We start from the raw sequence: 25,044 nt of genomic DNA, 5'->3' as shown, positions 1-25,044 counted from the left end.
CAACCCAAGTTCTAGTTAGTCTTGTCTTAAGCTTCTCACCTCCTGGTGAATCATCGCACCACTTAGTATTTATTACACACCCTCAGCCTGTGAAGTACAGAATAGATAGATACCTGCCCTCGAGGAAATGAAACTCGAAAACAGTGTGGCCCTGATATTCAGTCATCCCCGCACAGACTCCCCAAGTTGAGAAGTCGCTGTAACGTATTACTGCTGTCTGGTTCTTGGACCCGTCAGTGCTTCCAAACCGAACATTGGTTTCAAAATGCGGATCCCAGGGTCCCACCCCGAGAGGTTTAGGTGTGGTGGTTTAGAGCTGAGGCCTGGGCACCTCGAGGTATTTCATCTCCCTCATTGTCACTTCTGGGGCCCATCCACAGCAGTTTTCTGGAAGAGCTGCTTTTTGAGGGTGCCCCAGCAGGCTGTCTTTTCATCCTATATGTTTTTAGTTTATTTTTACATTTCAGGTGGGAGTACAGACTCCTGTACAAGACTGAAAAGTACAAAAGGGCGGCCGCTCTGTCTCCCTTTCTTCTTAAGGTAGCCCCAGTATCCAGTTCCTTGTGTTTCCTTCCAAAATTCTGTGTTCACGTAGCACCCTGCATAGCAGGCTTTTGGGAAACCCTAATGTTCCACTTGGCTTTATTCCTCACAACTGGTCCCCCTTGTTGTGCAGAGAACAGCTTCATTCTTTCTGACAACCTTCATTCGGTGTGCTCCCACCAGGACCGTGCAGCCAGACCTGTTCCCACGTCCCCCCGCCAAACCAGGAAGTGGGAAACGGTGTCTCAGAGTGGTTCTAGCCATGTCCCAGCTGAGATGGGCTGTGGGGGTGGGAGGTTGGCAGCCTCTTCCCCACTTTACAGCTGAGCACACTGAAGCCTGGAGCATTCACTGGATTGCCCAGAGGGACCTAGCTAGAAGGTGAGGGCTGAGACCCGGACCAAGGGCTTTTACACTTCTGCAGCCGGTCACTCCTGAGGGGCATCCTGGGCACTGTGGGCTATGGAGCAGCATCTCGGGTCTCACCCACTTGATGCCAGGACCCCCACCACCACCATCTTGATAATCCAAATGTCTCTAGAAATTGCTGGATGCCCCCCTGGGGACAGAATCACCCCTGGCTGAGAACCTAGGATCCCAATTGATAACCTCTTTGTGACCTGGCAGAAGAGGAGGTGAAGGGACCCGTCCCACTAGCCGGTTCATGCTGCGCTGGGACTCAAACCCAGGCCTCACGTCTCCTAGGCTGAAGTGCTTTTCTGGCCAGTGCAAGGCGGGTGGGGTCTGGCAAGGCAGGCAGGCCCGGAGACTGACCAGCCTTTGTCCAGCCCTGACCTGGGCCCTCCACCCTCCTCTGGCCACCCGGCTGCACACCCTCACTGCTTCTAGCTCCCAATTCCTAGCTTCTATGGTGTTTCCCATCACCCTGGAGCCCCCGCCACACACACATACCCTCGTACTCTTTCACTCCTCCTTGCTTTTTTTTCGACCAGCTTGACCCTTGACTGTAATCACACCAAGGAAATGTGGCTTTTTTAGTTTTCCCCCTAATGTTCTTCTTTTTTTTTGGCTGCATTGGGTCTTAGTTGCCACACATGGGATCTTCAGTCTGCATTTTGGCATGTGGGATCTTTAGTTGTTGCATATGAGTCTAGTTCCCTGACCAGGGATCGAGCCTGGGCCCCCTGCATTGGGAGCTCGGAGTCTTAGCCACTGGAAGACCAAAGAAGTGCCCTCTCCTGCCACTTCTTCTCTTCCCTGCACCTCAGCCACACCCACCTCTTTGGTTCCTAAGGAGAGCTTCATTCATGCCTGTGCTATACCGTAGGACCTTTTTGTTGTTGGTATGCTGTTTTGTTTGTTATTTGAGGCATGTGGGATATTAGATCCCTGACCAGGGATTGAACCCATGAACCCTGCAGGGGAAGCATGGAGTCCTAACCACTGGATCACCAGGGAAGTCCAGTAGGACCTTGTTATTAATCCATTCTATACATAGTAGTTTGCATCTGCTAATCCCAACCTCCCAATCCTCTCTCATCCCCCCACCCCTGGACAAACACAAGTCTGTTCTCTATGTCTGTGAGTCTGTTTCTGTTTCATAGGTATGTTCATTTGTGTCATATTTTATTATTTTAAAAAAGTTTTTATTGGAGTATATTTGACTCACAATGTTGTGTTAGCTTCAGTTAGTGAATTGGTTATACATATACATGTATCTACTCTTTTTTAGATTCTTTTCCCATCTAAGTCATTATAAGAGTGTTGTGTAGAGTTCCCTGTGCTATGCAGTAGGTCTTTATTAGTTGTCTCTTTTATATATAGTAGTGTGTATATGTCAGTCACAATCTTCCAATTTATCCCTCCTCTTCCCCTTCCCCCATGGTTATCATAAGTTCATTTTTAACATCTGTGATTATATTTCTCTTTTATAAATAAGTTCCTTTGCACCATTTTATAGATTTCACATATAAGCGATATCATATAGTACTTGTCTTTTTCTTCTTGACTTGCTTCACTTAGTATGATCATCTCTAGGTTTATCCATGTTGCTGCAAATAGGATTATTTCATTTTTTTTTTTATGGCTGAGTAGTATTCCTTTGTATATATATGCCACATCATTATCCATTCATCCATCAATGGACAGGTTGTTTTCTGTGTCTTGGCTATTATTGTAAATAGTGCTGCAGTGAACATTGGGGCACATGTATATTTTCAAATTATAATTCCTCTTGATATAAGCCCAAGAGTGGGATTGCTGGATTATATGGCAACTCTATTTTTAGTTTTTTTTTGAGGAACTTCCATACTGTTTCCCATAGTGGGCTGCACCCGTTTACATTCCCACCAGCAGTGTTGAAAGGGTCTCTTGAAATGGCTGTGGCTGGTCTCCCACTAGATTGTAAGCTCCCTGGGGGCAGGGCCCACACCCTGTTCTCCTCTGGGTGATACCATCCACCTGGCACCTGGCCTCTGCTCACAGACAAGCCCAGCACTCGGTGAGCATGGGGGCAGTGTTGTCGCTGTGTTTGCTGTTTCTGTGGCTATTACTGCCTGAGCTGATGTTTTGGATAAAACAGAAATAGAAGTGCCTTGAAGTTCATGCTCAGAGGTCCTGTCCTTGGTTGGTTTCCTCCTCATCCGTACTTGGAATAATAATTTTTACAAAAGTCAAACCTCCCTGGACTTCCTGCCTGTCTGGGCATTGTCCTAAGTACGCCACTCTGTCTCACCCTACCACAGCCCTGTGAGACCAAGGCACTCTTGTCCCCACGGCTCAGATGTGGGAACTGAGGCCCAGAGGCTTAAGTCACTGGCCCAGGGTTTGCCCTCAGATCCCGCAGTGCCCAGCACTCACAGGTCCATCTCACCCTCTGCCTCGGCCCTCAGAGCTCTCTGGGCCTCAGTTCCCCCTTTTGGAGAGCAAGCAGACGGGACCCTGACACTTGAGACCCGGCCAGCGGGTGCGGTCCGTGCGACAAGCTCTGTGGTGACCTGCTGTCTTTGTCCACCACCCCCCAGCCGGTGAGCTCCTCTGACAGTGAGGCCACTGAAGCGGACCGGGCAGGTGGCAGTGAGGATGACGAGGACCGGGGGGTCATGGCCGTCACAGCTGTGACCGCCGCAGCCACCAGTGACAGGATGGAGAGCGACTCTGACTCTGACAAGAGCAGTGACAACAGCGGCCTCAAGCGGAAGGCTGTGGCCTTGAAGGTAGGGACAGGGCGGGCACGCCTGCCTTGTGGGGGCTGGGGCCCTTCCTCTTCCTCAGGGGCCCCATCTGGCCTCCTCCTCTCCCTCCCCGGCCTTTCCTTCTTGTGGTTTTTAGTACATTCACAAAGTTGTGCCAGCATCACCTCTGTCAGTTCCAGAACTTTGCATCACCCCCAAAAGAAACCCCATCCCCTTTGGCAGTCCCCACATGTCCCTACCCACAGGTCCTAGTAACCACGAATCCACTGTCTGTGGCTTGGCCTGTTCTGGACATTTCCATCAATGGAATCACACCCTGTGTGTCCTGTGTCTGCTTCTCTCACTGAGCATTGTGTGGTAAGAGTCCATCCACATGGTAACGAGTGTCAGGGCTTCTCTCCTTTGCATGGCTGAGAGATGCTCCTGTGTGTGGAGGGACCACATTTGTTTATCCATCATCTGTTTCTGGCCATTTGGGATGTTTCCACTGGGGGACCATCACAGATAACACAGCTGTGGACATTCATTCATGTACAAGTTTTTGCATGGATGTGAGTTTTAAATTCTTTTGGATGTATTCTCTTTCCTGCTTCCTCCCCACCCCTTCCTCTGCCTTGTGACTGCTTCTGAATATTCGGGTGCAGAGTGAAAGGACTAGGATCTAGCAGCAAATTCTTTTGATGGAGTGAGGCATTCTTTTTATTTATTTATTGCCCTTGCCCCACAGCATGCGGGATCTTAGTTCTGCAACCAGAGATCGGACCGTGCCCCCTGCAGTGGAAGTGCAGAGTCTTAACCACTGGACCACCAGGGAAGGCCCTTCTTTATGATTTTTAAAAATAATGCTGCTGCTGCTGCTAAGTCGCTTCAGTCATGTCCGACTCTGTGCGACCCCATAGACTGCAGCCCACCGGGCTCCCCTGTCCCTGGGATTCTCTAGGCAAGAACAATGGAGTGGGTTGCCATTTCCTTCTCCAATGCATGAAAGTGAAAGGTGAAAGTGAAGTCGCTTAGTCGTGTCTGACTCTTAGCGACCCCATGGACTACAGCCTACCAGGCTCCTCCATCCATGGGATTCTCTTTCCAATTGTAACAGTAAGCCATGATCACTGTAGATAAATTAAAAGGTATGAAACGCATAAAACAGTGAGTGAAAAACGCCCAAATTCTCTGAGGGGGTTTTTGTGCCAAAGGACTGGATGCATTCCGCTGTTTCTTTGCGCTCTTGAGTGTGATCAATTGTGTGTGTATGTGTGTGTGTAAAGCACAGAACTGGCAATCATGCACACAGTGTGTGTCTTGCTGGTTTTCCACCTAATAGACAAGCATTTCCTTGTCCTTAACTATTACTTGAAGGTTCAATTTTCAGTGGTTGAGAAATAATCTCTGATATGGATGAATTCTGACCAACGTATTGTTAAGAGTATTGGGCCTTTGGCTTCTCCACTTGGCACTGTTTTTTTAAAAGTCTCAGTTGTTTCTGTCTACAGTTGTTGGAGGAGTTAACAGAAATATGTCAAATGTCCCCCTCCCATCCTACCCCTTAGAGAGAAACCAGTATTTGTAGGTTAATATGTATTCAGGTTTTATTTTTTGCTTTCATCTTTGCATTAAATGAATGTCATTATTACAATATATTTTCCCCCATACTAGGGAGACAGACAACCCCCTCCATTGTTACCCAGCACCCTAGCTCATTTTTGGTGTTCCTTTCCCCATGGTTGGCAGGGGCAGGGATGGAGGATGGTCTGTGTCTTTTTGCCAGGTCTCTATGTATTTGAGTCCTTTAGGAATTTTTCATGAGTGGAACCGGGTTGTATTTGTCCTCTGTGACTGGCTTCTCTCACTGAGCATCATGTCTAGGTTCAGTATCCCTGGTTTTTATCAGATTCTCTAAGGGGTTCCTCCCCCTCCCAAAGCTTCCTAGGCTATGGGTGCTCCACCAAGCACAAGGCCTTTCTCAGTTGCTGATCCATTTGGGCTGCTCCCCTTTTAGATGTCGGTCTCAAAACGAACTCGAAAGGCCTCCAGCGACCTGGATCAAGCCAGCATGTCTCCATCTGAGGAGGAGAACTCGGAAAGCTCCTCCGAGTCAGAGAAGACCAGTGACCAGGTGAGCAGCTGGCCAGAGTGAGAGCACAGGGGAGGGATGCTTGGGCGGGGCCGCGTGTGGGTCTGCTGCCTGTGGACCCCATGTCCGGCTCCCTCCTCTTCACCCAGGACTTCACCCCTGAGAAGAAAGCTGTTGTCCGGGCCCCACGGCGGGGCCCCCTTCCGGGACGGAAGAAAAAGGTACAGAGGTTTGGTTTTGTTTCCTTCCCACATGGTGGCCTGGAAAAGTTCCTTGTGCATCTCTCCATGGTCAGCAGCCACGGCCCTCGGTTAGGGGCGGTCTGTTTTTGGAGGAGGGGAGGCCATAGCCCCAGGGAGACCCCAGAGCCCACTGACATCCACCTCACCTTCACTCCTGGCTTCACTCCGTGGTTTCCAAGCACAGTGTGCACAGAGCACCTCCCCGGAGGAGGCTACCCTGCTCCCTGGAGAGGGATTTAGAAGCTCGTTGGGAAAATGAGATGCTAGGGTCGGAAGGGGCCAGGGTGCTATCTGGGGCCCCGTGAGAGAGGAGAGAATGTGTGTGTGTGCGCGTGCACATGTGAATGTGGTGTGTGTGCCTAAATATGTGTATATGGGTATGGAGTGTGCATGTAGCAGTATGTGTTCTCACATGTGCAAGGGCCTGTGTGTGTACAAGCATGTGTATACAAGCACGTCTGGTGTCTGGGTGTGCACATGTACCAGGGTGTGTGTACAAGTGTGGACATGATGTGTGTGCGTGTGTGTATGTTGGAGTGTGTTGTCTTAAGCGTACAATAGAATTTGCATACCCATGTGTGCAAACGTGTCCTATCTGCATGGTTACAAGTGTGTTGTCTGTACAAGTGTGTGTGTCTGTGTGTGCATGTACCTGTGTGTATCTGCATGTCTCAATCAGTGTGTCTCCTGCACCCACAGAGGAGGGGGCGGTCCAGGGGGTGCCGACACCCTGACCGGGTGAATCGCGCTGCTGGGCTTCCTGGTTCCGGGCCAGAAGGAAAGGTCTCCAGTTAGGGGAGGGGTGGGCGCCCCCGCTACTCTCACCCGGCCCGGCTTCCCGCAGAAGGCGCCGTCTGCATCAGACTCGGACTCCAAAGCGGAATCGGACGCGGCCAAAGCTGAGCCGGTGCCCCCGGTGAGGTCGCCATCGTCCTCCTCCGCCTCCACCTCCTCTTCCTCCTCGGACTCGGAAGTGTCAGTCAAGAAGCCTCCACGGGGCCGGAAGCCAGGTAGATTGGCTGGGGGTGCTGCGCAGGGTCTGGGCCTGGCCTGGTGGGGCTGGGTGGGGTGGAGGGAGGCCTTCCAAGAGATGCACCCCCGAGATGCGGGCGAGCTTGCCCCTTTTTTCTTGTGCAGCTGAGAAACCTCCGCCCAAGCCCCGCGGGCGGAAACCTAAGCCTGAGCGGCCGCCCACCAGCTCCAGCAGCGACAGGTGGGTGCAGGGCCCTGGAGGGGCGCAGGCGGCGGGCGGATGTGGCTCGAGGCCCCATGATGGCGTGCTCACCGGCCCGCGCCCTCAGCGACAGCGACGAGGTGGACCGCATCAGCGAGTGGAAGCGCCGGGACGAGGAGCGGCGGCGTGAGCTGGAGGCGCGGCGGCGCCGGGAGCAGGAGGAGGAGCTGCGGCGGCTGAGAGAGCAGGAGAAGGAGGAGAAGGAGCGGCGGCGCGAGCGCGAGCGTGGGGAGGCGGCGCCTGGGGGCAGCGCGGGCAGCAGCGGCGAAGAGCTCAAGGACGACGACGAGCCGGTCAAGAAGCGCGGCCGTAAGGGCCGGGGTCGGGGTCCGCAGTCCTCCTCCGACTCGGAGCCTGAGCCTGAGGCTGAGCTGGACAGAGAGGTACGTCTGTGTAGCACCGGCTGAGCCGCCAGGACCAGAGACGGCAGCAAAGGCAGTCCGGAAATGTAGGAATCCCCTGCTGATGAGCTGACACTGGAGGGAGAGGGTACCGTCAGTGCCTTGGGGGGCAGGCAGGGTGACACTGGGGCGACAGGGCTTCCAGCTCAAATAGGATGGACTTCACGGGCTGCAGGTGGGCAGCTGACATTAAGTAAGGAGGTGAATGAAGTGAGGGATCTGGGAAGTTATTTGGGGGAAGGGCTTTCAGACAGAGGCACACAGCACATGCAGAGGCCCTGGGGCAGGACTCTACCTGTTATGTTGGAGGGACAGCGAGGAGACCCGTGTGTCTAGAGCAGAGTGAGCGAGGGAGAGAGAACAGGGAAGGCAGCAGGGGGTGGGGCAGCTCATGCAGGGCCTGGTAGCCCTCTGGAGGACTTGGTTGTTCATGTGGGAGCCCTGGAAGACTGTGAGCAGAGATGAGGTGGGTGCTCATGGGTGTCCTCTGGCTGCTGAGTTGGGGGATGGCTTGTGGGTGAGTGAGGGAGTAGTGAGGCCTTTTGTGACTGTCAGCTGCCCACCTCATGGCTCTCACAGGCCAGCCTGAGCCCAGGAATCAGAGCTCCCAGGCCCATTGCCTTTTGGTGTGAGCCTAGGAGCCCACTCTGTAGGGATGGGGGAGAGGAACAATGCCCTATTCTCTCCCTACCACTCTTTTTGTCACAAAGTGGGGAGCCAAGTGCCCTGGCACAGGAAGTGTCCTGCTCAGCCAGAGGAATGCAGTGGGGCCCCCCACTGCTGGGTAGTCCTTTCAGAGCTGAGAAGCTGGTGCATGGGGATGGGCTGGACATGAGGTCCATCCCACCTGGTCTAGCAGCTCCCATCCAGGTGGAGGTGGTGGCAGGATGTGTTGAGCTGTGTCTCTAAGGGGACAGCTTAGATTCCAGTCCCCTTTGCCCACTGCTCCAGCCCCTTTTGTTCCCTGGTTGCCGCAGGTGAAGAAATCAGCTAAGAAGCTGCAGCCACAGAGCACAGAGCCTGCGAGGAGACCCAGCCAGAAAGAGAAGAGGGGGCGTTCTGAGGAAAAGCCGCGAGCCAGGTCTGGTCCCATGCTGCCTCCCCCCCACGGCTCTCAGGGGTCCCCACAACTCAGGGGAGGGCCCTGGGGTCCAAAGTCAGTCTTGGAGACTGAAGCAGTTGAAGTATCTGGTTCTCAGGATCCCATCAGGTTGTGCAGGAACTTTTCCCTGGGCAACCCTATCCCTCGGGCACCAGGCTGTATCTGGGACACCTGTAGTTGTCACACTGGGGTGCTCCTGGCATCTGATAGGTGGGGGCCAGAGAGGCTGCTCCTACCCCCTAATGCCAAGATCGGCCTACAGAGGGTGACCCGGCCCAGACCGCCGAGCGGGACATGGAATTGGAGCTGCAGTAACATGTCTGCCGCCATTTCCTAGTGTCAGATCACAGCCTCTAGTAATTCACGCGCTGGAGTTTATGTAACTAGCCACTGACCCTTAGCCACCTGTTTAAAAAAAAAATTTGTTATCTGCTTCCTAGAGGAAGGACTGATCTCTTTGGTCCCCTCGGGCGCTGCCCTCAACTGGATCAGGTAGGGCCCTGAGCCGCTGCCTCCTGGCCTCTGGGGCCTTCTAACTGTTTCCTTCTGCAGCAGCCACAGGTACCCTCACAGGCCCCTGGTCACTGGCGGGGACATGGATCAGGGACCCTCTAAGGGCATGACTGACTCTTCACAGGTCCGTGAAGGTGGAGCGGACCCGGAAGCGGTCGGAAGGGTTCCCACCAGACCGGAAGGTTGAGAAGAAGAAAGGTAAGGGTTTCTCACCTTTCTCAGCACTGTCCTGGGTGCAGCCTGGGGTCTCCGGGAGGGACGAGGGGCAGCCCTGGAAGAGCAAGTGGCTCCTGTCAGCGGGAACTTCACTCAGGCCCGGCACTGCCTGCTGTCCTACCTGCAGAGCCCTCCGTGGAGGAGAAGCTACAGAAACTGCACAGCGAGATCAAGTTCGCCTTGAAGGTTGACAATCCGGTGAGATCTTCCTTGGGGTACAGAGGTCACGGCTAGGTCCCCCATCCTCTGACTGCTGGAGCTTCCTGAGAGGTCTCAGAACCCTGAGGCAAAACCAGGCTACCTGGGGTGGGTGCCCCCCAGATGAGGGCCAGCCTGGCCTCTTGGGTGTAGTTCTCTGCGCCTCCACCAGGTGGTGCCACGTGAGTCCTGGTCCTTCCCATTGTCCCGAGGCTCCCTATAACTTGAGCCCCAGGTTGTTGCTCCCCACCTTCTTGGGCCCCAAGAGCCCTCTCAACTAGATGCTGACGCTGCTGACTGCCCTCTCCGCGTGCAGGATGTGAAGAGGTGTCTGAATGCCTTGGAGGAGCTAGGGACCCTGCAGGTGACCTCACAGATCCTTCAGAAGAACACGGATGTTGTGGCCACGTTGAAAAAGGTATGGCAGGGCCCAGGGATCGAAGGGACTGGGGGCACGGGCCTGCTCTGGGAGTTGGGCTGCCTATGGTCAGCGAGGGGGAAGCCGTGCTCGTGGGAGGCACTGCCAGGGGTGGTGTTGATGAGGGAGGGTCTCGGGACCAGGGTGAGGCGGCCGCACCTCCTGAGCCAGGCCTCTTGGTGAGCCAGATCCGCCGCTACAAGGCTAATAAGGAGGTGATGGAGAAGGCGGCGGAGGTCTACACCCGGCTCAAGTCTCGGGTCCTGGGACCAAAGATCGAGGCCATCCAGAAGGCGACCAAAACCGGGTCAGAGAAGGAGAGGGCCGAGGCGGAGAAGGCCGAGGAAGTGCTGGCCGGAGAGGAGGCCCCCACAGAGAGGGCGGAGGATGAGGCGAGCACTGGTGAGGAGCTCAAGGGAGGGACCAAGGTGGCTGGCAGGGCCCTGAGCATGGGCTGGTGCCTCCCCCCAGACTGCCTGGGGACATGATCCATTGGCACTGGCCGTGCAGGCTGGCTGTGTCCACAAGGTGCCTGGCGCCTGGGCCACACACCCCTGTGCTCACAGGCACCACCCTCAGAGTCAGGTAGTCTGAGAGGCCATGTGTGTGCTGCCAGGTGTGCGAGTGTTACTGGAGCAGGCGGTCATGGAGGTCTGGGAGGAGGGAGGGCCACGAGTGAGCTGAGAGGAGCAAGGGCCGTGGCTGTTGGGCCAGGAGGGCGTGCCTTCCGGGAACGGAGGGGTCACATGGTCCTGGTGAGATGCTTGGACCAGCCTGGCGGGTGGGCATCGACAGGGAGTCAGCAGAGCCGAGGCTGCGCAGGGACAGTAGAGGCCGTGTTCTTCCTGTGTCTCTTGGACCTGGCTGTGGCAGGGTTTTTCCTGGTGTTGCCCGCGGTTAGTTGACTGGCCCCTCCCATCTTCAGGCTGCATGGTAAGGGGCCGGCTAGAGAAGGACCCACATGCAGCCTGCTGTCCTCGTGTGTCTGGTGGCTTGAGTGGAATGGTGAAAGAGACACAAACGGGTTGAGGGCCCTTGAGGTGTGCATGTTGCTTATGCTCTTCAGAAAGGATTGCAGGGTCCCCACTGGTAGCCCCCTGCTGTGACCCATGAGCCTCTCTCCCACAGACCTCTCAGCTCCCATGAATGGCGAGGCTGCGTCCCAGAAAGGGGAGAGCACCGAGGACAAGGAGTCAGAGCAAGTACAGAACTCGGAGGAGGGGCCGGGGGCTGGCTCCTCCGAAGACCTGTTACACAATGAGTAAGTGTCACCCCAGCCACAGGGCCCGTTTCCGGAGAAGGCATCCCAGTGTCTGAGCCACTCTCAGTGGGGTCCTGGACAAAGGGACTTCTGTCCCGCGTGCTGACACCCCAGCCCCATGGAGGGAGCTCTGAACTCAGAGCTGCCCTGAGCCTGGGCTTGGGGTGGCGGGTGTGGTGGCTTCCTCCTGCCACCCACTGTGGGGAACGACGGTGCCTGCCTGTGTGTGGTGGGGCTGCAGGGAGAGCGAGTTGAGCTCTGTAGGAGGGGGCAGACAGACAGGTGGCCTGCTCACCCTGCCCCTACCATCCTCCTCCAGCACCATGAGGGAGGGCCCCGACCTGGACGGGCCCGGGAAGGAGTGGCTGGACCGAGAGCGGCTGCGGATGGACTCGGAGTCCCTGGATGAGGAGGAGAGCTGAGCTGGGCAGCCTGTGGCCAGGCCCCGCCGTCCTGAGCAGCTGCCCAATGGCCAGCCTGGCTCCTTCCTGGTACCCAGAGAGCAGAGAACTGTTGGGGAGACGCTGTGCTGTTTGTTTGTATTTGTCCCCCTGGGTGTTGTTTTTTTTTTTTTTTTGCCTAATTTCTGTGGTTTCCAACCCACATGAAATGACTATAAAGGGTTTTTATAATGAAAAAAAGAGTCACTTTTATTGGCTTGGTTTTCTAAGTAGTGGTCAAGGGCTAGTCCGGGGACAGAGGGTTTTAAAGCACAAGGTCACTGTTAGTCGCGGATGTGAACTTGGTTCTGACAGTGCCCATGGCCCTGCAGGGCTGACGAGGGGCAGGGAGACGGGGTGAGCGAGGCTTTTCCTGAAATACCAGAAGGGGTGCTGCAGGCTGTTGGCCTTGACATTCGGAGGGTGAGGGCCTGGGGGGCAGGCCTTTCTGTGGACGTGGGGCAAGTGGCACCTCCATTTTGAGCTTCTCTAGACCAGGGAAGGGGTTAGTGGGTGGGGTGTGTGTGTTTCTCTAGACCAGCGAAGGGGGTAATGGGGGTGGGGTGGGGGTGTGTGTGGTGTGTCTGTGTGTGTTGCCTAGCCAAGCACCTGCACATGGCAGTTGTTTAAACAGTCGCCTCTGTTGTGTGTCCTTCTGGTGGCCCAGCCTCTCTGTCCTGGTGGATTAGAGGCCAGGGCGTGGTTCTGCTTTCTGGGCCGGGCACCCCCCACTGTGGTTTGGTTGGACTTGAGATTGACGCTGAGCTCGGATTCTGTGAACCACCGTTTCCAGCGTCACCCACTCGGATGGCCATCTGGGATGGGCAGCAAGGCAAGAAAGGCTTGGGGAAGGGTCCCAGACTGGTCCTGGTGTCCCACCTTGGCCAGCTCCCCTGGCAGATGTGGTGACCCTCTGGGGACAGCTGGCTCATTCATCCTGGGCTCAGAGCACTCGATCATTTCTGAGAAGAGGGGGCATTTCACGCCCTCTGTCAGGGAGGTGGCCAGCTTGGGAGGTGCAGGTGTGATGGGCTCTGTGGAGTTGGGGGGGGCGCTTGACAAGGCTTGGGCTACTGGCGGTCAGCAGCTCCCCCAGCATTTCCCGGGCCCCGGGGAGCAGGATCAGGGGGAACTGGACCTCCATGGCCCCACCTTCCCGTGTGCAGCCCACCTCCCAGGGTGCCTCAAAGACTCAAGGAAAGCATGGCTGGAAAGGAAGCCTGTCCAGTGGCTGCCAACCCAGCCCCTGGTCTCCGGCCTGGAGCACATGACCAGGACCTGAACACATGTCAAGCATGTTTTTGTTTTGTGGGTGGGGGGTTGCACACTCGTAGCTTGTGGGGTCTTAGTTCCCTGTCCAGGGATCAAACCCATACCATCATCAGTGAAAGCCCAGAGCCCTAACCGCGGGACCTCAAGGGAAGTCCCTCGAGCACCTTCTGTCATGTGTTCCCTGGGGTCCCTCCCTTTATTCCTTCATCGGCAGCTTCTGGGCCCAGGGCCTCAGAACATCAGCTCTGGACCCCTGTGATCAGCCCTGACCAGGGGTGCTGCTGGCGGGTGGGCAGCATCGGGAGGGGACATGTACTCACCCCACCACCACCTGCACCATCTGGCCCTCAGTTGTGGCAGTTGCTTCAGCTTTGCGTTTACAGAGCCCCTTGGCCTCCCCCGAAGGTCAGTGGAGGCGGCAGGGTCAGCAGAGGCGGCGGGAGCCCGCCTGCCCCGGGACGACGGCATTCTGGTATGTTTGGGGGTGTGCGCTGTTAGCTGCTGGATGTGTGCTTTCAGAACAAGGACGGAGCTGCCTGGAGCCCAGGACGGAGGAGCAGGGCTGCCTGCTAACTGGTGGCTAGAGGACCCCGGCTGGGGTGGAAGGCCCCCAGAGTCTGTAAAAGATAAAAGGGCCCTGGTCGGGGTGCGGAGTGGAGAACTTTCTAGGCAGGCACCATACCCTTTCTTGAGCGCTTGCTGGAGATCTTCAGGCTAAGGCACTGGGAGTCTTAGCTGCCTGGGGCTCCTCGGTAGAAGGACCAGCTGAGCTCATGCTCAGGGAGGCAGGTGGGCGGTACAGACAGGCCTGGCACCAGGTGCATGGTTTGGTGGAACTCCAGGACCCAGAGCTTTGGGGGCTTGGAGCTGGTTCCGGGGCAGGGGAGGGGCTCCTACAGCGGCTGCCCATCAGCGGGCAGGGCGAAGGGCCCCACCAGCCAGCCAAGCGGAGGGCCTTGCTGCACGCTCCGCAGCACCTGTTCCAGGCCCCGCCACGCCTGGCCCACTCCCTGGCGGCTCTCGGCCAGCCGCTTGACTGGCAGCTCCGCCACCGTGGTGGCCGAGGAAACCACGCTGTAGAGCTCACAGATGCTGTGCCGCGCCTGCTGGAGCTGCCACTGAAGCTCTGTGGGGAGGCCCTGGAGGCTGGAGGCCAGGTAGCTGTAGGCCACGTGGAGCTGCTGGACGAGGTCGCAGGCCCTGGACAGAGCCCCAGTGGCCAGCACCTGTGCACAGAAGAAGTGAGGTGAGTGGGGTTGGAGGCAAGGGGCAGGCCCGCCAGCCCCTCACCGGTATGCACGCACCTCCCCAGCAGCGGCTTCCTCTGCTTGGCTGCTTGCATCCCTGAGCGGAGCCTGCTGGGCCTCCTCGATCTAGGGAAAAAAAGAGCCCAGCACAAACATGGTGGCTTCTCAGTGGGGACTGCCTCTGACACACTCAGGGTGGCCTTCCCCGGCCCAGTGTCTCATGTCCACCTTGCCCATGGCGTGGGGGAGCGCTTTGGAGCCAGAGGGTGGCACGTGAAGAGGCAATAATCCTGGTGCCTTGTGAGGTCATCAGGTGCTCAGAGGGCAGGATGGCAGCAGCACTGTCACCCCAGCTCAGCACTGTCGCCCCCCCAACATCTCCCGGAGGCCTTGGAACCAAGCTCCTCACCATGGCTGCCTGGCTGGCTCCAGGCACCTGTGACCTCCCCTCCTGCTAATCTCCCATGGTCCTCTGTTCGGCCACACTGGCCCCTTCTTGTCCCCAAGCATGTCCGGTGTGCTGCTTCCCCAGGCAGGGCCTTTGCACATGCCACCCACTTAGCCTGGAATGTGCTTCCTCTGGCCCAGTGCGGGGGCCCCAGGCCCTCCCAATCAGATCTGTTTCCCTTCTCAGAGGCTATCACTGTCCAGTTACCATGAATTTCTGTGTTGATTTCCCCTCTTGGGTTGGAGCTCTGTCATGACCGTTTCCTCCTTGTATTTTGGGTCCCTGGTACATAGGAACACCCCACCCCCATTGACTAATCTTTCTTGTCATCCTGAGACCTCAGCAAGTGGACCAAATATGCACTCCAACTTTCCCTCCCCGTCCCAGAACTCGCCCCAGCAGTCGACTCCATCGGGGCTCCTGCTCATCTGCAGGTTACTCTGTCGAAGACCAGGCCATAATGTCCACCACCCACCTACCCAGGGCAATTCCAAGTGTCTCCTGCTGAAATTCTCCAAGGCCTTAGAGGGTCTTGGATCTCTCACTTCCCGTGTCTAACCTGGCTGCTCTGCTCTGGAAATACATCTAGAACCCAGCTCCTCAAATCTCCTCATTCATCTCCCATCTCCATTCCTGGACTTCTGTGGCCTGTTCTCCCCACAGGAGCCAGAGTGATCCACCTCAATAAAGCCTCTGTTGGATCAGGCCATCTTCAGTTTACAGTTCTGGGCACTGTGGGGTATAGAGCAGCCTCCCTCGCCCCCACCCACTCAATGCCAAGAGTCCTGCCGAGTGACCACCACTGACGTCCCCAGGCTTGGCCCAGTGTTCCCTGGGGACAGGACTGCCCCGTTGAGATCCTCTGGGCTGGAGCAGTGGTCCTTAGATGTGGTTCACCACAGACCCCTGAGTGCTGATTGAAAACACAGGCGCCTGAGCACATCTTAGGGATCCTGACTCTTAACAGCTCGGCTGGGTTCCTTGCCACCTGAGTAGGTGGGGCTGCTCAACATTTAAGACCCGTGAACTTGAGAACCTGGAGGTCCTCAGAGCTGGGGCTCCATCACCGTCTGCATCAACCGTGGACTGAATCCCACTTAACTTCCTCCCGCAGCAGGTCAGCCCCACTGCCCACGAGGAGCTGACATGAGTGTTGGCAGTGATGCGGGGGAAGAAAGCCTGGGCCTGGGGAGTGAGTGGAGTGAGTAAGAGAGCACGACCCTGCTGGCTGGTGCCTGTCTCCACAGGGGCATTCAAATCACCTTTGAGGGACTTCTCTGGTGGTCCAGTGTTTAAGAATCTGCCTGCCAATGCAGGGGACACAAGTTCAATTCCTGACCCTGGAAGATGCCACACGCCTTGGAGCAACTAAGCCTGTGTGCTACAACTAATGAGACCAGGCTCTAGAGCCCGCAAGCCATAGCTACTGAGCCCACATGCTGCAACTATTGAGCCTGTGCTCTGCAACAGGAGAAGCCACGGCAGTGAGAAGCCAGAACACCACAACTACAGAAAGGCTGCTTGCCGCAATAATGCCAAATTAAAAAAAAGTCACCCTTGTTTGGGCGCCCTTTCTTGCATCACAGAACTCCACCCAGATTGCATGGGCTCCTTCTACTCTGTCCACCCCTTCACTTTACCCTCCCCACCCCGGGCACCCTTCTGCTCCTCAGAACACACCTAGCTTGTTCTCAGGCCACTGTCTGTCCTCGTCATCCCCACTTTCCACAGGATGTGACCCAAATGGACACGCCCCTGCCCTGCTGCCCATTTCTGCATGACTGTTGTGTTTCCTTTTCTGCAGCCTTGCTGGCTGCAAGTGTTGGGTCACGTGTCCATCTCCCCCCACCCCGGGAGGCAAGCTCCTCGAGAGTAGGCCCGTGACCGAGTGGCCAATGGGCACGTACTGCGTGCTCAGTGCGTGTCCGTCCAGTCCCCAACACGAAGCTGAGGAACATGCCTGGGAAGGGGCAAGGCTCTTACCTCCCTGAAGACATCTTCAAGCTGGGCCAGTGCGTCCCGTGCCTGGAACTCTCCATGCTGCAGGTGGCTGAGGGCATGCTCAAAAGCCCGCTGTCGGAAGCTGGGGGCCACGTCACCCAGACGCACGAAGTAGCTGCCCTGGTCGGCCGTGACCTCCCTCCGCTTGGGCTGGGTAGCAGCCAGCTGAGCTGAAAGGGAAGACAGGGTTGCTCAGTCCTCACGAGAGGCCCCTTGGGCATCAGAGGCCTGGGGTGTACAGACGACCGTGGCCCTGGGAGCTGGGACCAGGCTGTGCTTACCTTGTTCCTCGGCGCTCATGGGCTGAAAGATCTCTCCCAGCTCCTCCAGCTCATCCCGGAGTGCTGCAAAGCTCTGGGCTCCTTCCTGGCCATGAGTGGTGGCCCCGGGAGCACCACCCACCTTGCCCAGGGTGGCCTCTCGGCTGAACATGGCCTCAGCTGACAGAGGTCCATGGTCGCTGAGCTGAGCCTGAGAGGGGCTTGGAATGGTTTGTTCTCCTTCATCTGGGGCCCTGGAACTGGCAAGTCCAACTGAGGTGGCAGACTTGGAATCAGGTAACCAGTTCGGGATGATGCCCAGCCCAGTGTGCATACCTTCTTGGGCCACATGCCCTACGCTGCTGAGCCCAGAGGACATGGCACCTTTGGTGCCAGTCAAGATGGTCATGGTAGTGTCTATGCCAGTCTGGATGGCCTCTTTGCCCACATCTATTGCTCCAGTGATTGAAGTAGACAGAACATCTTTGGTGCCCGTCAAGATGGATGTGGTGGTGTCCACGCCAATCTGGACGGCCTCCTTGGCCACATCCATTGCTCCACTGATTGAAGTAGAGAGAACATCTTTGGTGCCAGTCAAGACGGACTTGGTGGTGTCCATGCCAACCTGAACAGCCCCCTTGGCCACACCCATTGCCCCAGTGATTGAAGTAGACACAATATCTTTGGTGCTAGTCAGGACAGTCTTAGTGGTGTTCATACCAGTCTGGACGGCCCCTTTGGCCACACCCATTACTCCAGTGAGCTCAGTGGACCCTGCATGTTTGTTGCCAGTCAGGACAGTCTTGGTGGTGTCCATGCCAGTCTGCACAGCCCCCTTGGCAACACCCATGGCCCCAGTGAGCCCAGTGGACACGGTGTCTTTGGTGCCAGTCAAGATGGTCTTGGTGGTGTCCATGCCAGTCTGGATGGCTCCTTTGGCCACTCCCATGGCCCCAGTGAGCCCAGTGGACATGGTATCTTTGGTGCCAGTCAAGACGGTTTTGGTGGTGTCCATGCCAGTCTGGACTGTGCCCTTGGCCATGTTCACTGCAGAGGTGAGCCCAGTGGACACCGTGTCTTTGGTGCCAGTCAGGACAGTCTTGGTGGTGTCCATGCCAGTCTGGATGGCACCTTTGGCCACTCCCATGGCTCCAGTGAGCCCAGTGGACATGGTGTCTTTGGCACCAGTCAAGACAGTCTTGGTGGTGTCCATGCCAGTCTGCACGGACCCCTTGGCCACTCCCATGGCCCCAGTGAGCCCAGTGGACACGGTGTCTTTGGTGCCAGTCAGGAGAGTCTTGGTGGTATCCATGCCAGTCTGGATGACTCCCTTGGCCACTCCCATGGCCCCAGTGAGCCCAGTGGACATGGTGTCTTTAGTACCAGTCAAGATGGTCTTGGTGGTATCCATGCCAGTCTGGACAGCCCCCTTGGCCACTCCCATGGCTCCAATGAGTCCAGTGGACACAGTGTCTTTGGTGCCAGTTAAGATGGTCTTGGTGGTGTCCATGCCAGTCTGGACGGCCCCCTTAGCCACTCCCATGGCCCCAGTGAGCCCAGTGGACACGGTGTCTTTGGTGCCAGTCAGGACAGTCTTGGTGGTATCCATGCCAGTCTGGACTGTGCCCTTGGCCATGTTCACTGCTCCAGTGAGCCCAGTGGACACGGTGTCTTTGGTGCCAGTTAAGACGGTCTTGGTGGTGTCCATGCCAGTCTGCACGGCCCCCTTGGCCACTCCCATGGCCCCAGTGATCCCAGTGGACATGGTGTCTTTGGTGCCAGTCAGGACAGTTTTGGTGGTATCCATGCCAGTCTGGATGGCTCCCTTGGCCACTCCCATGGCCCCAGTGATCCCAGTGGACATGGTGTCTTTGGTGCCAGTCAGGACAGTCTTGGTGGTATCCATGCCAGTCTGGACAGCCCCCTTGGCCACTCCCATGGCTCCAGTGAGTCCAGTGGACACAGTGTCTTTGGCGCCAGTTAAGACGGTCTTGGTGGTGTCCATGCCAGTCTGCACGGCCCCCTTGGCCACTCCCATGGCCCCAGTGAGCCCAGTGGACATGGTGTCTTTAGTACCAGTCAAGATGGTCTTAGTGGTATCCATGCCAGTCTTGACAGCCCCCTTGGCCACTTCCATGGCTCCAGTGAATCCAGTGGACACAACATCTTTGGTGCCAGTCAAGACGGTCTTGGTGGTGTCCATGCCAGTCTGGACAGCCCCCCTGGCCATACCCATTGCTCCAGTGAGCCCAGAGGAGACAACATCTTTGGTGCCTGTCAAGACAGTCTTGGTGGTATCCATGCCAGTCTGGACTGTGCCCTTGGCCATGTTCACTGCTCCAGTGAGCCCAGTGGACATGGTGTCTTTAGTACCAGTCAGGACAGTCTTGGTGGTATCCATGCCAGTCTGGACGGCCCCCTTGGCCATACCCATTGCTCCAGTGAGTCCAGTGGACACAGTGTCTTTGGTGCCAGTCAAGACGGTCTTGGTGGTGTCCATGCCAGTCTGCACGGCCCCCTTGGCCATACCCATTGCTCCAGTGAGTCCAGTGGACACAACATCTTTGGTGCCAGTCAGGACAGTCTTGGTGGTGTCCATGCCCGTCTGGACTGTGCCTTTGGCCATGTTCACTGCTCCAGTGAGTCCAGTGGACACAGTGTCTTTGGTGCCAGTCAAGACAGTCTTGGTGGTGTCCATGCCAGTCTGGACGGCCCCCTTGGCCATACCCATTGCTCCAGTGAGTCCAGTGGACACAACATCTTTGGTGCCTGTCAAGACAGTCTTGGTGGTATCCATGCCAGTCTGGACTGTGCCCTTGGCCATGTTCACTGCTCCAGTGAGCCCAGTGGACATGGTGTCTTTAGTACCAGTCAGGACAGTCTTGGTGGTATCCATGCCAGTCTGGACGGCCCCCTTGGCCATACCCATTGCTCCAGTGAGTCCAGTGGACACAACATCTTTGGTGCCAGTCAGGACAGTCTTGGTGGTGTCCATGCCAGTCTGGACTGTGCCTTTGGCCATGTTCACTGCCCCAGTGAGCCCAGTGGACACAGTGTCTTTGGTGCCAGTCAGGACGGTTTTGGTGGTGTCCACGCCAGTCTGAACTGTGCCCTTGGCCATGTTCACTGCCCCAGTGAGCCCAGTGGACACTACATCTTTGGTGCCTGTTACTACAGTCTTGGTGGTGTCTATACCAGTCTGTAGGACCCCTTTGGCCACACCCACTGCCCCAGTTACCCCACTGGCCACAGCATCCTTGGTGACTGTTAGAGTGGATTGAGTCATCCCCAGGCCTTCCTGGACCACACCTTTAGCCGTGTCCACAACGCTAGCCATCCCTGTGGAGAGAGCATCCTTGGTCCTGGCCATCTGGGAGGACACCAGGTCCTTTGCCCCGGAGATCATCTGATGAGGCAAGAGACTCGTGATGAAGCAGAGAGTTGAAAAACACCTCTCCTCCCCACCCCAGATCTCCTCCTCCCCCCAATCCTTGACATACCCTGGGGAGTGGGACCTGCTCCCTGGAGACCTGGCCAGCTCACCTCTCACCCCGACATACCTCCTACCCTGGCTCCCAGGACACAGTCTATCAAGCTCCGTCGCAGAGCCACGTGGTGCCCAGATATGGTAGACTCCGACTGTTGACAGCTATGCCCCAGCACCCTCTTTGCCCAATATCCCTTAGCCTGGGCTCAGCAAGTCTTAGAATTACATGTTTTGTTCATCTTGCCTAATCTCGGTTTACATCAAATTTTGAGCCTGGTGTCCCCAACACAGGGAGAAATTTGAGGTGACCAAATGCTCGTTAACATGAATATATTCAAGTAAAAGAAGGGGATCCACTTTTAGAAAAGTGATAAATGGGGATTTCCCTTGTGGTCCAGTGGCTAAGACTCCACAGTCCCAATGCAGACGGCCCAGGTTTGATCCCTGATCAGGGAACTAGATCTCCTGTGCTTCAACAAAGATCAAAGACCCCTCGTGCAGCAACTAAGACCTGGTGCAGCCAAATAAATATTATTTTTTAAAGTAATAACCAGAAAAGTACAGGGCCAAGTATTGGGTCTGAGCCATAGGAACCAAGTTGATAACTTGGTATGTCATTTTTTAAAAATTCATGTATTTTTGGCTGTGCTGCGTCTTTGTCACTGAGTGGGTTTTTCTCTAGTTGTGGCAAGTGGAGGCTACATTCTAGTTGTGGTGTGGGCTTCTCATTGCGGTGGCTTCTCGTTGCGGAACATAGGCTTTAGAGCACAGGCTCAGTAATGATGGAGTAAGGGCTCAGTTGCTCCAAGGCATGTAGGATCTTCCCAACTCAAGGATTGAACCCTAGTCTCCTGCATTGGCAGGCAGATTCTTTGCCACTGAACCACCAGGGAAGCCCGGTAGCACAGGGCAGTTTCTGCTAGTTCTTCCAAACTGCTGAAGGGTTGTGATGGCCTCAAGATGGCTACCATTCAGCTTCAACCAGGAGTGTGCTGTTTCCAATTCAGGTGTTCCTAAACCCAAGTGATCCTGCCCCAGCGATCCTAACACTGGGCAATATCTCGGGACATCCGTGGTAGTTCATGACTTTAGAGAGAGTGTGCTCCGGGCATTGAGTGGGTGGGTGTCAGGAATGCTGCTAAACACCCCACAATGCCCAGGACAGCCCCCCACAGAGGATGATCTGACTCTGAACTGGCCATAATGGCGAAGTTGAGAAGCCCTGAAATAGTCTCACCACCTGCCCTTCTGCCCAACATCATCTCAAGTGGGCACCTTGCCCACAGAGACCTGGGTTCAAATCCCAGCTCTCTCCCGTACTTGCTGTGTGACCTCAGGCAAGCCACACCCCTTCTCTGAGCCTCATCTGGGAAATGGTGATTAAGACAGCACCTCCTTCAAAGACTGGTAAAGAAAAGGAGTCAAGGTCCCTGACCAACTTTGCAGGTAGCAGACGCTCCATTAATGCAAGTGAAGATGGATGGAGGGGGAGGAGTGAAAAAATGGGTAGAGGGGCCCTCAGCTGCCAGAGTCTGTTTTAATTTGGGCCAGAGGGCAAACCAAGCAGTACTTTGCCCTCTGAGGAGCTCAGATATGGCCAAGCTGAGGGCAGAGGGGAGTCAAAGAAGACTCTAGAGTGGGGTGTGTGCTGAGCGGAAGGGTTGGGTTGGAGCTCTGCCACCCTACTGTGGCCCTCAGTGGTCTTGTATCAGCCACTCTGCTTGCCCTGACCTTGGGGACAAGGTTACATGGGTGGTTCCCATTCATCCAGGACCGAGGGTGGATGCAGCATTGGCCATTGTTCAGCTTCTAACTGCCCAAGTTTCACATCCCAAGCTACCTCGTCTTCCTGTGTCTTTTGGCAAATGGCTTGGCTTCTCTGTGCTTCAGCTTTTGTGTGGGGTACTATTGCTCCTTCCCTGTTGTGGTGGGGAGGATTAACTATTAAACAGTACATGTAAAGCACTTAGCCCAGAGCCTGACACGTGTTGAGTGCATTAGCACTGTTTTGGTCATATTGTGCTAGGTACAGAACCAGGGTGGGAGTTGGCAGGGAGTAGGGGGTCTGTAGACCAGATGGTGTCAGAATACTGCACCCATTTCACAGATGCAGAAATAGAGGCTCCAAGGGGAAGACTGGCCTGTCACCCCACAGCGGTACACACAGGGGTGTGTGTTTTTCCTTGGCCTATGACAACCCTCCGGATGGCAGGAACCGAAACATCAAGGGAAGAGGTACCCCAGAGGGAGGCACAGCCATCAGACCAGGCTCTGCTAGCCCCTCTCACCTTGTCTGAAGGCAGCAGCGTCTTCTCTAACCCCCTGGCCGTCTGCTCTGGGTCAGCGGGCGCTGTGGGGACAAGAGCCAGTGAGGCAACCCAAGGAGGGACGCAGGCTAGCATCAGCCCCCCTGGAGCCCATTGCACAATCAGCGGGCACAGCCCGAAAGGTCAGGAATGTCCCAGCTGCCCTGCTGGGGACAACAGAAGGTGACATCCATGGCCATGGGCCTAGCTCAGTCACTGGCCTCACTGGGGGCTCCCTCAAACCCCCAGGATCGGCTTCCTGGCATAGGGGTTCCCTTGAGTTCTCTCTGCTGGGGTCCTGGGTGCTGAATGCCCACCAGGGGCGCGGGCAGCCACAGAGAAAGGAGTTGGGCCCCTGCCTTGCCACGCCTGACTACAGCTGGCAGCTGCCTCCCCAGCCAGGATATACAGAGCAGAAGTCAGCTGCTTGGGGCTCTGGGCCCAGAGCTGCCACCTCGGCCTGCGCTCCCCTGCTCCAGCCCCTCTTCAGGCCCTGGGGCTAGGGCCGCCCCGAACACTCTGGCTGAGCAACTGGAGGCTGTGTGACCCCAGGGAAGCCGCTGTCCCCCTCTGGAACTGGGATCAAAATCTCAGATGAGCTTAGACCTGTGGAACGTCCACGGTACATCAAAAATGGGGTGATGGAAGGCGGAGAGGGGGTTGAGAACATGGGAGTAAGGCTGCATCCATGCCCCTGTTCTAGCTGACTTGTGCCCCCTCGGGTCACTCATATTGATGCCTTGAGTCCCCACCTGGTACTAAATGAGCATGCCAGCCTCACAGGGTCTATCGAGGCGACACAGGCACATAAGAAGCACCCCCAAGGTGGGCAGAAGTCCCTTCTGGGGTCCACCTCCTGAGCCCTCGCCTCATCCATGGAGCTGTCCACTCACCCTGAGCCTGGGGCTGGGTGGCCTCCTTGGCTGGAACGCCTGCGGGCTCGGCAGTTGGCTGGGCCTCTCTTGCTGAGCTGTGGGCGTTGGCCATCAGGTTCCGGGCAGCACTGAAGCCAGGCAGGGACCCAAAGAAGCTGCCCAGGGTCTACATGGGGTGGGGTGTGTGTGAGCAGAGCCAGGTGTGGTGGGGCGGGGCAAGGGGCACATCAGACAGCCCTGGGTTCCCAGACGGGCCCGGACCCTTGCTCCTGGGTGACCTCAGGAAAGTGTTCCAGCCACCCTGAGCCTCAGTTTCCTCACCTGAGCAATGGGCAGGTTCAGTCTACCTCCCGGGGACAGAGGAAATAATCCTCTGGGTCTCTAAAGACCTTTTCCTTCCAGGGCCCACATCTCACAGATGGGGAAACTGAGGCTCAGAGAGGGGCCAAGGCTGGCCCAAGGTCACACAGCAGGGGAAGAACTGAGGTTTGAGTGCATCCTTCCACCCCTCACCCTCCAGCTGGGGACCAGATGGAAGATTGGCCTGGTGGCTCTCAGAGCCCTCCCACCTGACCCAGGAAGCCCCTTCAGATCCCAGGAATATGGAGGTCACCTCCCTAAGGTTCTGGGGGCTTCTCAGGGCCCAGCTGGGGTCGTTCCCTCCCATGCCTGCCCTCACCTTGCCCTTGGGTTTGGGGGGATCTTGGCCTCCATCTTGAGCAGACATGGTAACCCTCTAGGCAGCTGGAAGGAGGTAGAGATGGGGGAGGGGTGTGAATGGGGGCTCCTGGGCCTCCTGCCCGACACCCATAACCCCGAGCAGTCCCCCAGCTCCTGCCCGGAGGCTGGCCTCACCCTGGCATTGCTCACCTGGACCGTGTGGGGGTCCCTTGGAGTGACAGGCGGTGCAGCCGGCAGCTGGGCTCTCAGCTCCCACGCCTTATAGGGTCTGGGGTGGTGCGGGCCTGGCTGGCTGAGGCAGGCAGCCAGTGGGCTGGGGGAGGGCTCTGGGTGGTCACGTGACTGCCTGCCTGCCCGACCGGCCCAGCGTGGGCCCAGCGCCCAGTACCTTTCCCCCGCTCCCAGTGCCAGGCAGCCTCTGCCCACGGCACCTGCCCCCACCAGGCTGAGTGATTCACAGGTCATCCCATACCCTCGAGGCACAGCCTGCTTACCCTCTCGGCCTCTGGTGTCCACCTGGGTGATGGGTGTGTTTCAGTTGCTTTGCGGGGCCACCTTGCCTTGGCCAGTTACCATCCATGTGCTTCAGCTGCCCCTCCAGACACCTCACCATGACCCACAGGGTCTTGCTTCCTCCCTCCTTCCCCCTCCTTCATCATGCTTCAGCCACACA

General features: G+C 56.7%; 2 protein-coding genes across 6 annotated transcripts in view; one reads left to right on the top strand and one right to left on the bottom strand.

Moving 5' to 3' along the window:
- Positions 1-12,005, top strand: part of HDGFL2 (HDGF like 2) — a 16,339-nt gene extending 4,334 nt beyond the window's left edge. Inside the window, exons 4-16 of one of the 3 annotated variants that reach the window (XM_081499688.1) lie at positions 3,528-3,719; positions 5,695-5,811; positions 5,919-5,990; positions 6,856-7,021; positions 7,149-7,224; positions 7,313-7,628; positions 8,624-8,727; positions 9,386-9,459; positions 9,605-9,675; positions 9,992-10,093; positions 10,282-10,495; positions 11,222-11,354; positions 11,674-12,005. In XM_081499688.1, the coding sequence (XP_081355814.1) occupies positions 3,528-3,719; positions 5,695-5,811; positions 5,919-5,990; positions 6,856-7,021; positions 7,149-7,224; positions 7,313-7,628; positions 8,624-8,727; positions 9,386-9,459; positions 9,605-9,675; positions 9,992-10,093; positions 10,282-10,495; positions 11,222-11,354; positions 11,674-11,776 (1,740 nt within the window). In that variant the 3' untranslated portion in view covers positions 11,777-12,005. Of the gene's footprint in view, positions 1-3,527; positions 3,720-5,694; positions 5,812-5,918; positions 5,991-6,855; positions 7,022-7,148; positions 7,225-7,312; positions 7,629-8,623; positions 8,728-9,385; positions 9,460-9,574; positions 9,676-9,991; positions 10,094-10,281; positions 10,496-11,221; positions 11,355-11,673 lie in introns of all 3 variants that reach the window. The other 2 variants (XM_081499687.1, XM_081499689.1) reach the window with 2 other exon arrangements.
- Positions 11,978-25,044, bottom strand: PLIN4 (perilipin 4). Of its 3 annotated transcripts, XM_081499686.1 has the most exons (9): positions 24,561-25,044; positions 24,370-24,434; positions 23,709-23,856; positions 22,798-22,859; positions 21,830-21,832; positions 17,044-20,428; positions 16,745-16,932; positions 14,371-14,439; positions 11,978-14,292 (listed from the first exon to the last, which is right to left on the bottom strand). In XM_081499686.1, the coding sequence occupies exons 2-9, from the start codon at positions 24,415-24,417 to the stop codon at positions 13,960-13,962; spliced, it is 4,236 nt and encodes a 1,411-aa protein (XP_081355812.1). In that variant the 5' UTR covers positions 24,418-24,434; positions 24,561-25,044; the 3' UTR covers positions 11,978-13,959. The 3 variants fall into 3 exon arrangements, with proteins under 3 accessions (XP_081355812.1, XP_081355810.1, XP_081355811.1); XM_081499684.1 differs by lacking the exon at positions 21,830-21,832; XM_081499685.1 differs by lacking the exons at positions 21,830-21,832; positions 24,561-25,044 and having other exon boundaries at positions 24,370-24,556.

The sequence above is a fragment of the Giraffa tippelskirchi genome, chromosome 6 (assembly GCF_054371585.1).
Source record: "Giraffa tippelskirchi isolate mGirTip1 chromosome 6, T2T-mGirTip1v1.2.pri, whole genome shotgun sequence".
NCBI classification, from domain to species: domain Eukaryota; kingdom Metazoa; phylum Chordata; class Mammalia; order Artiodactyla; family Giraffidae; genus Giraffa; species Giraffa tippelskirchi.
This window is presented reverse-complemented; position numbering and strand designations above follow the sequence as displayed.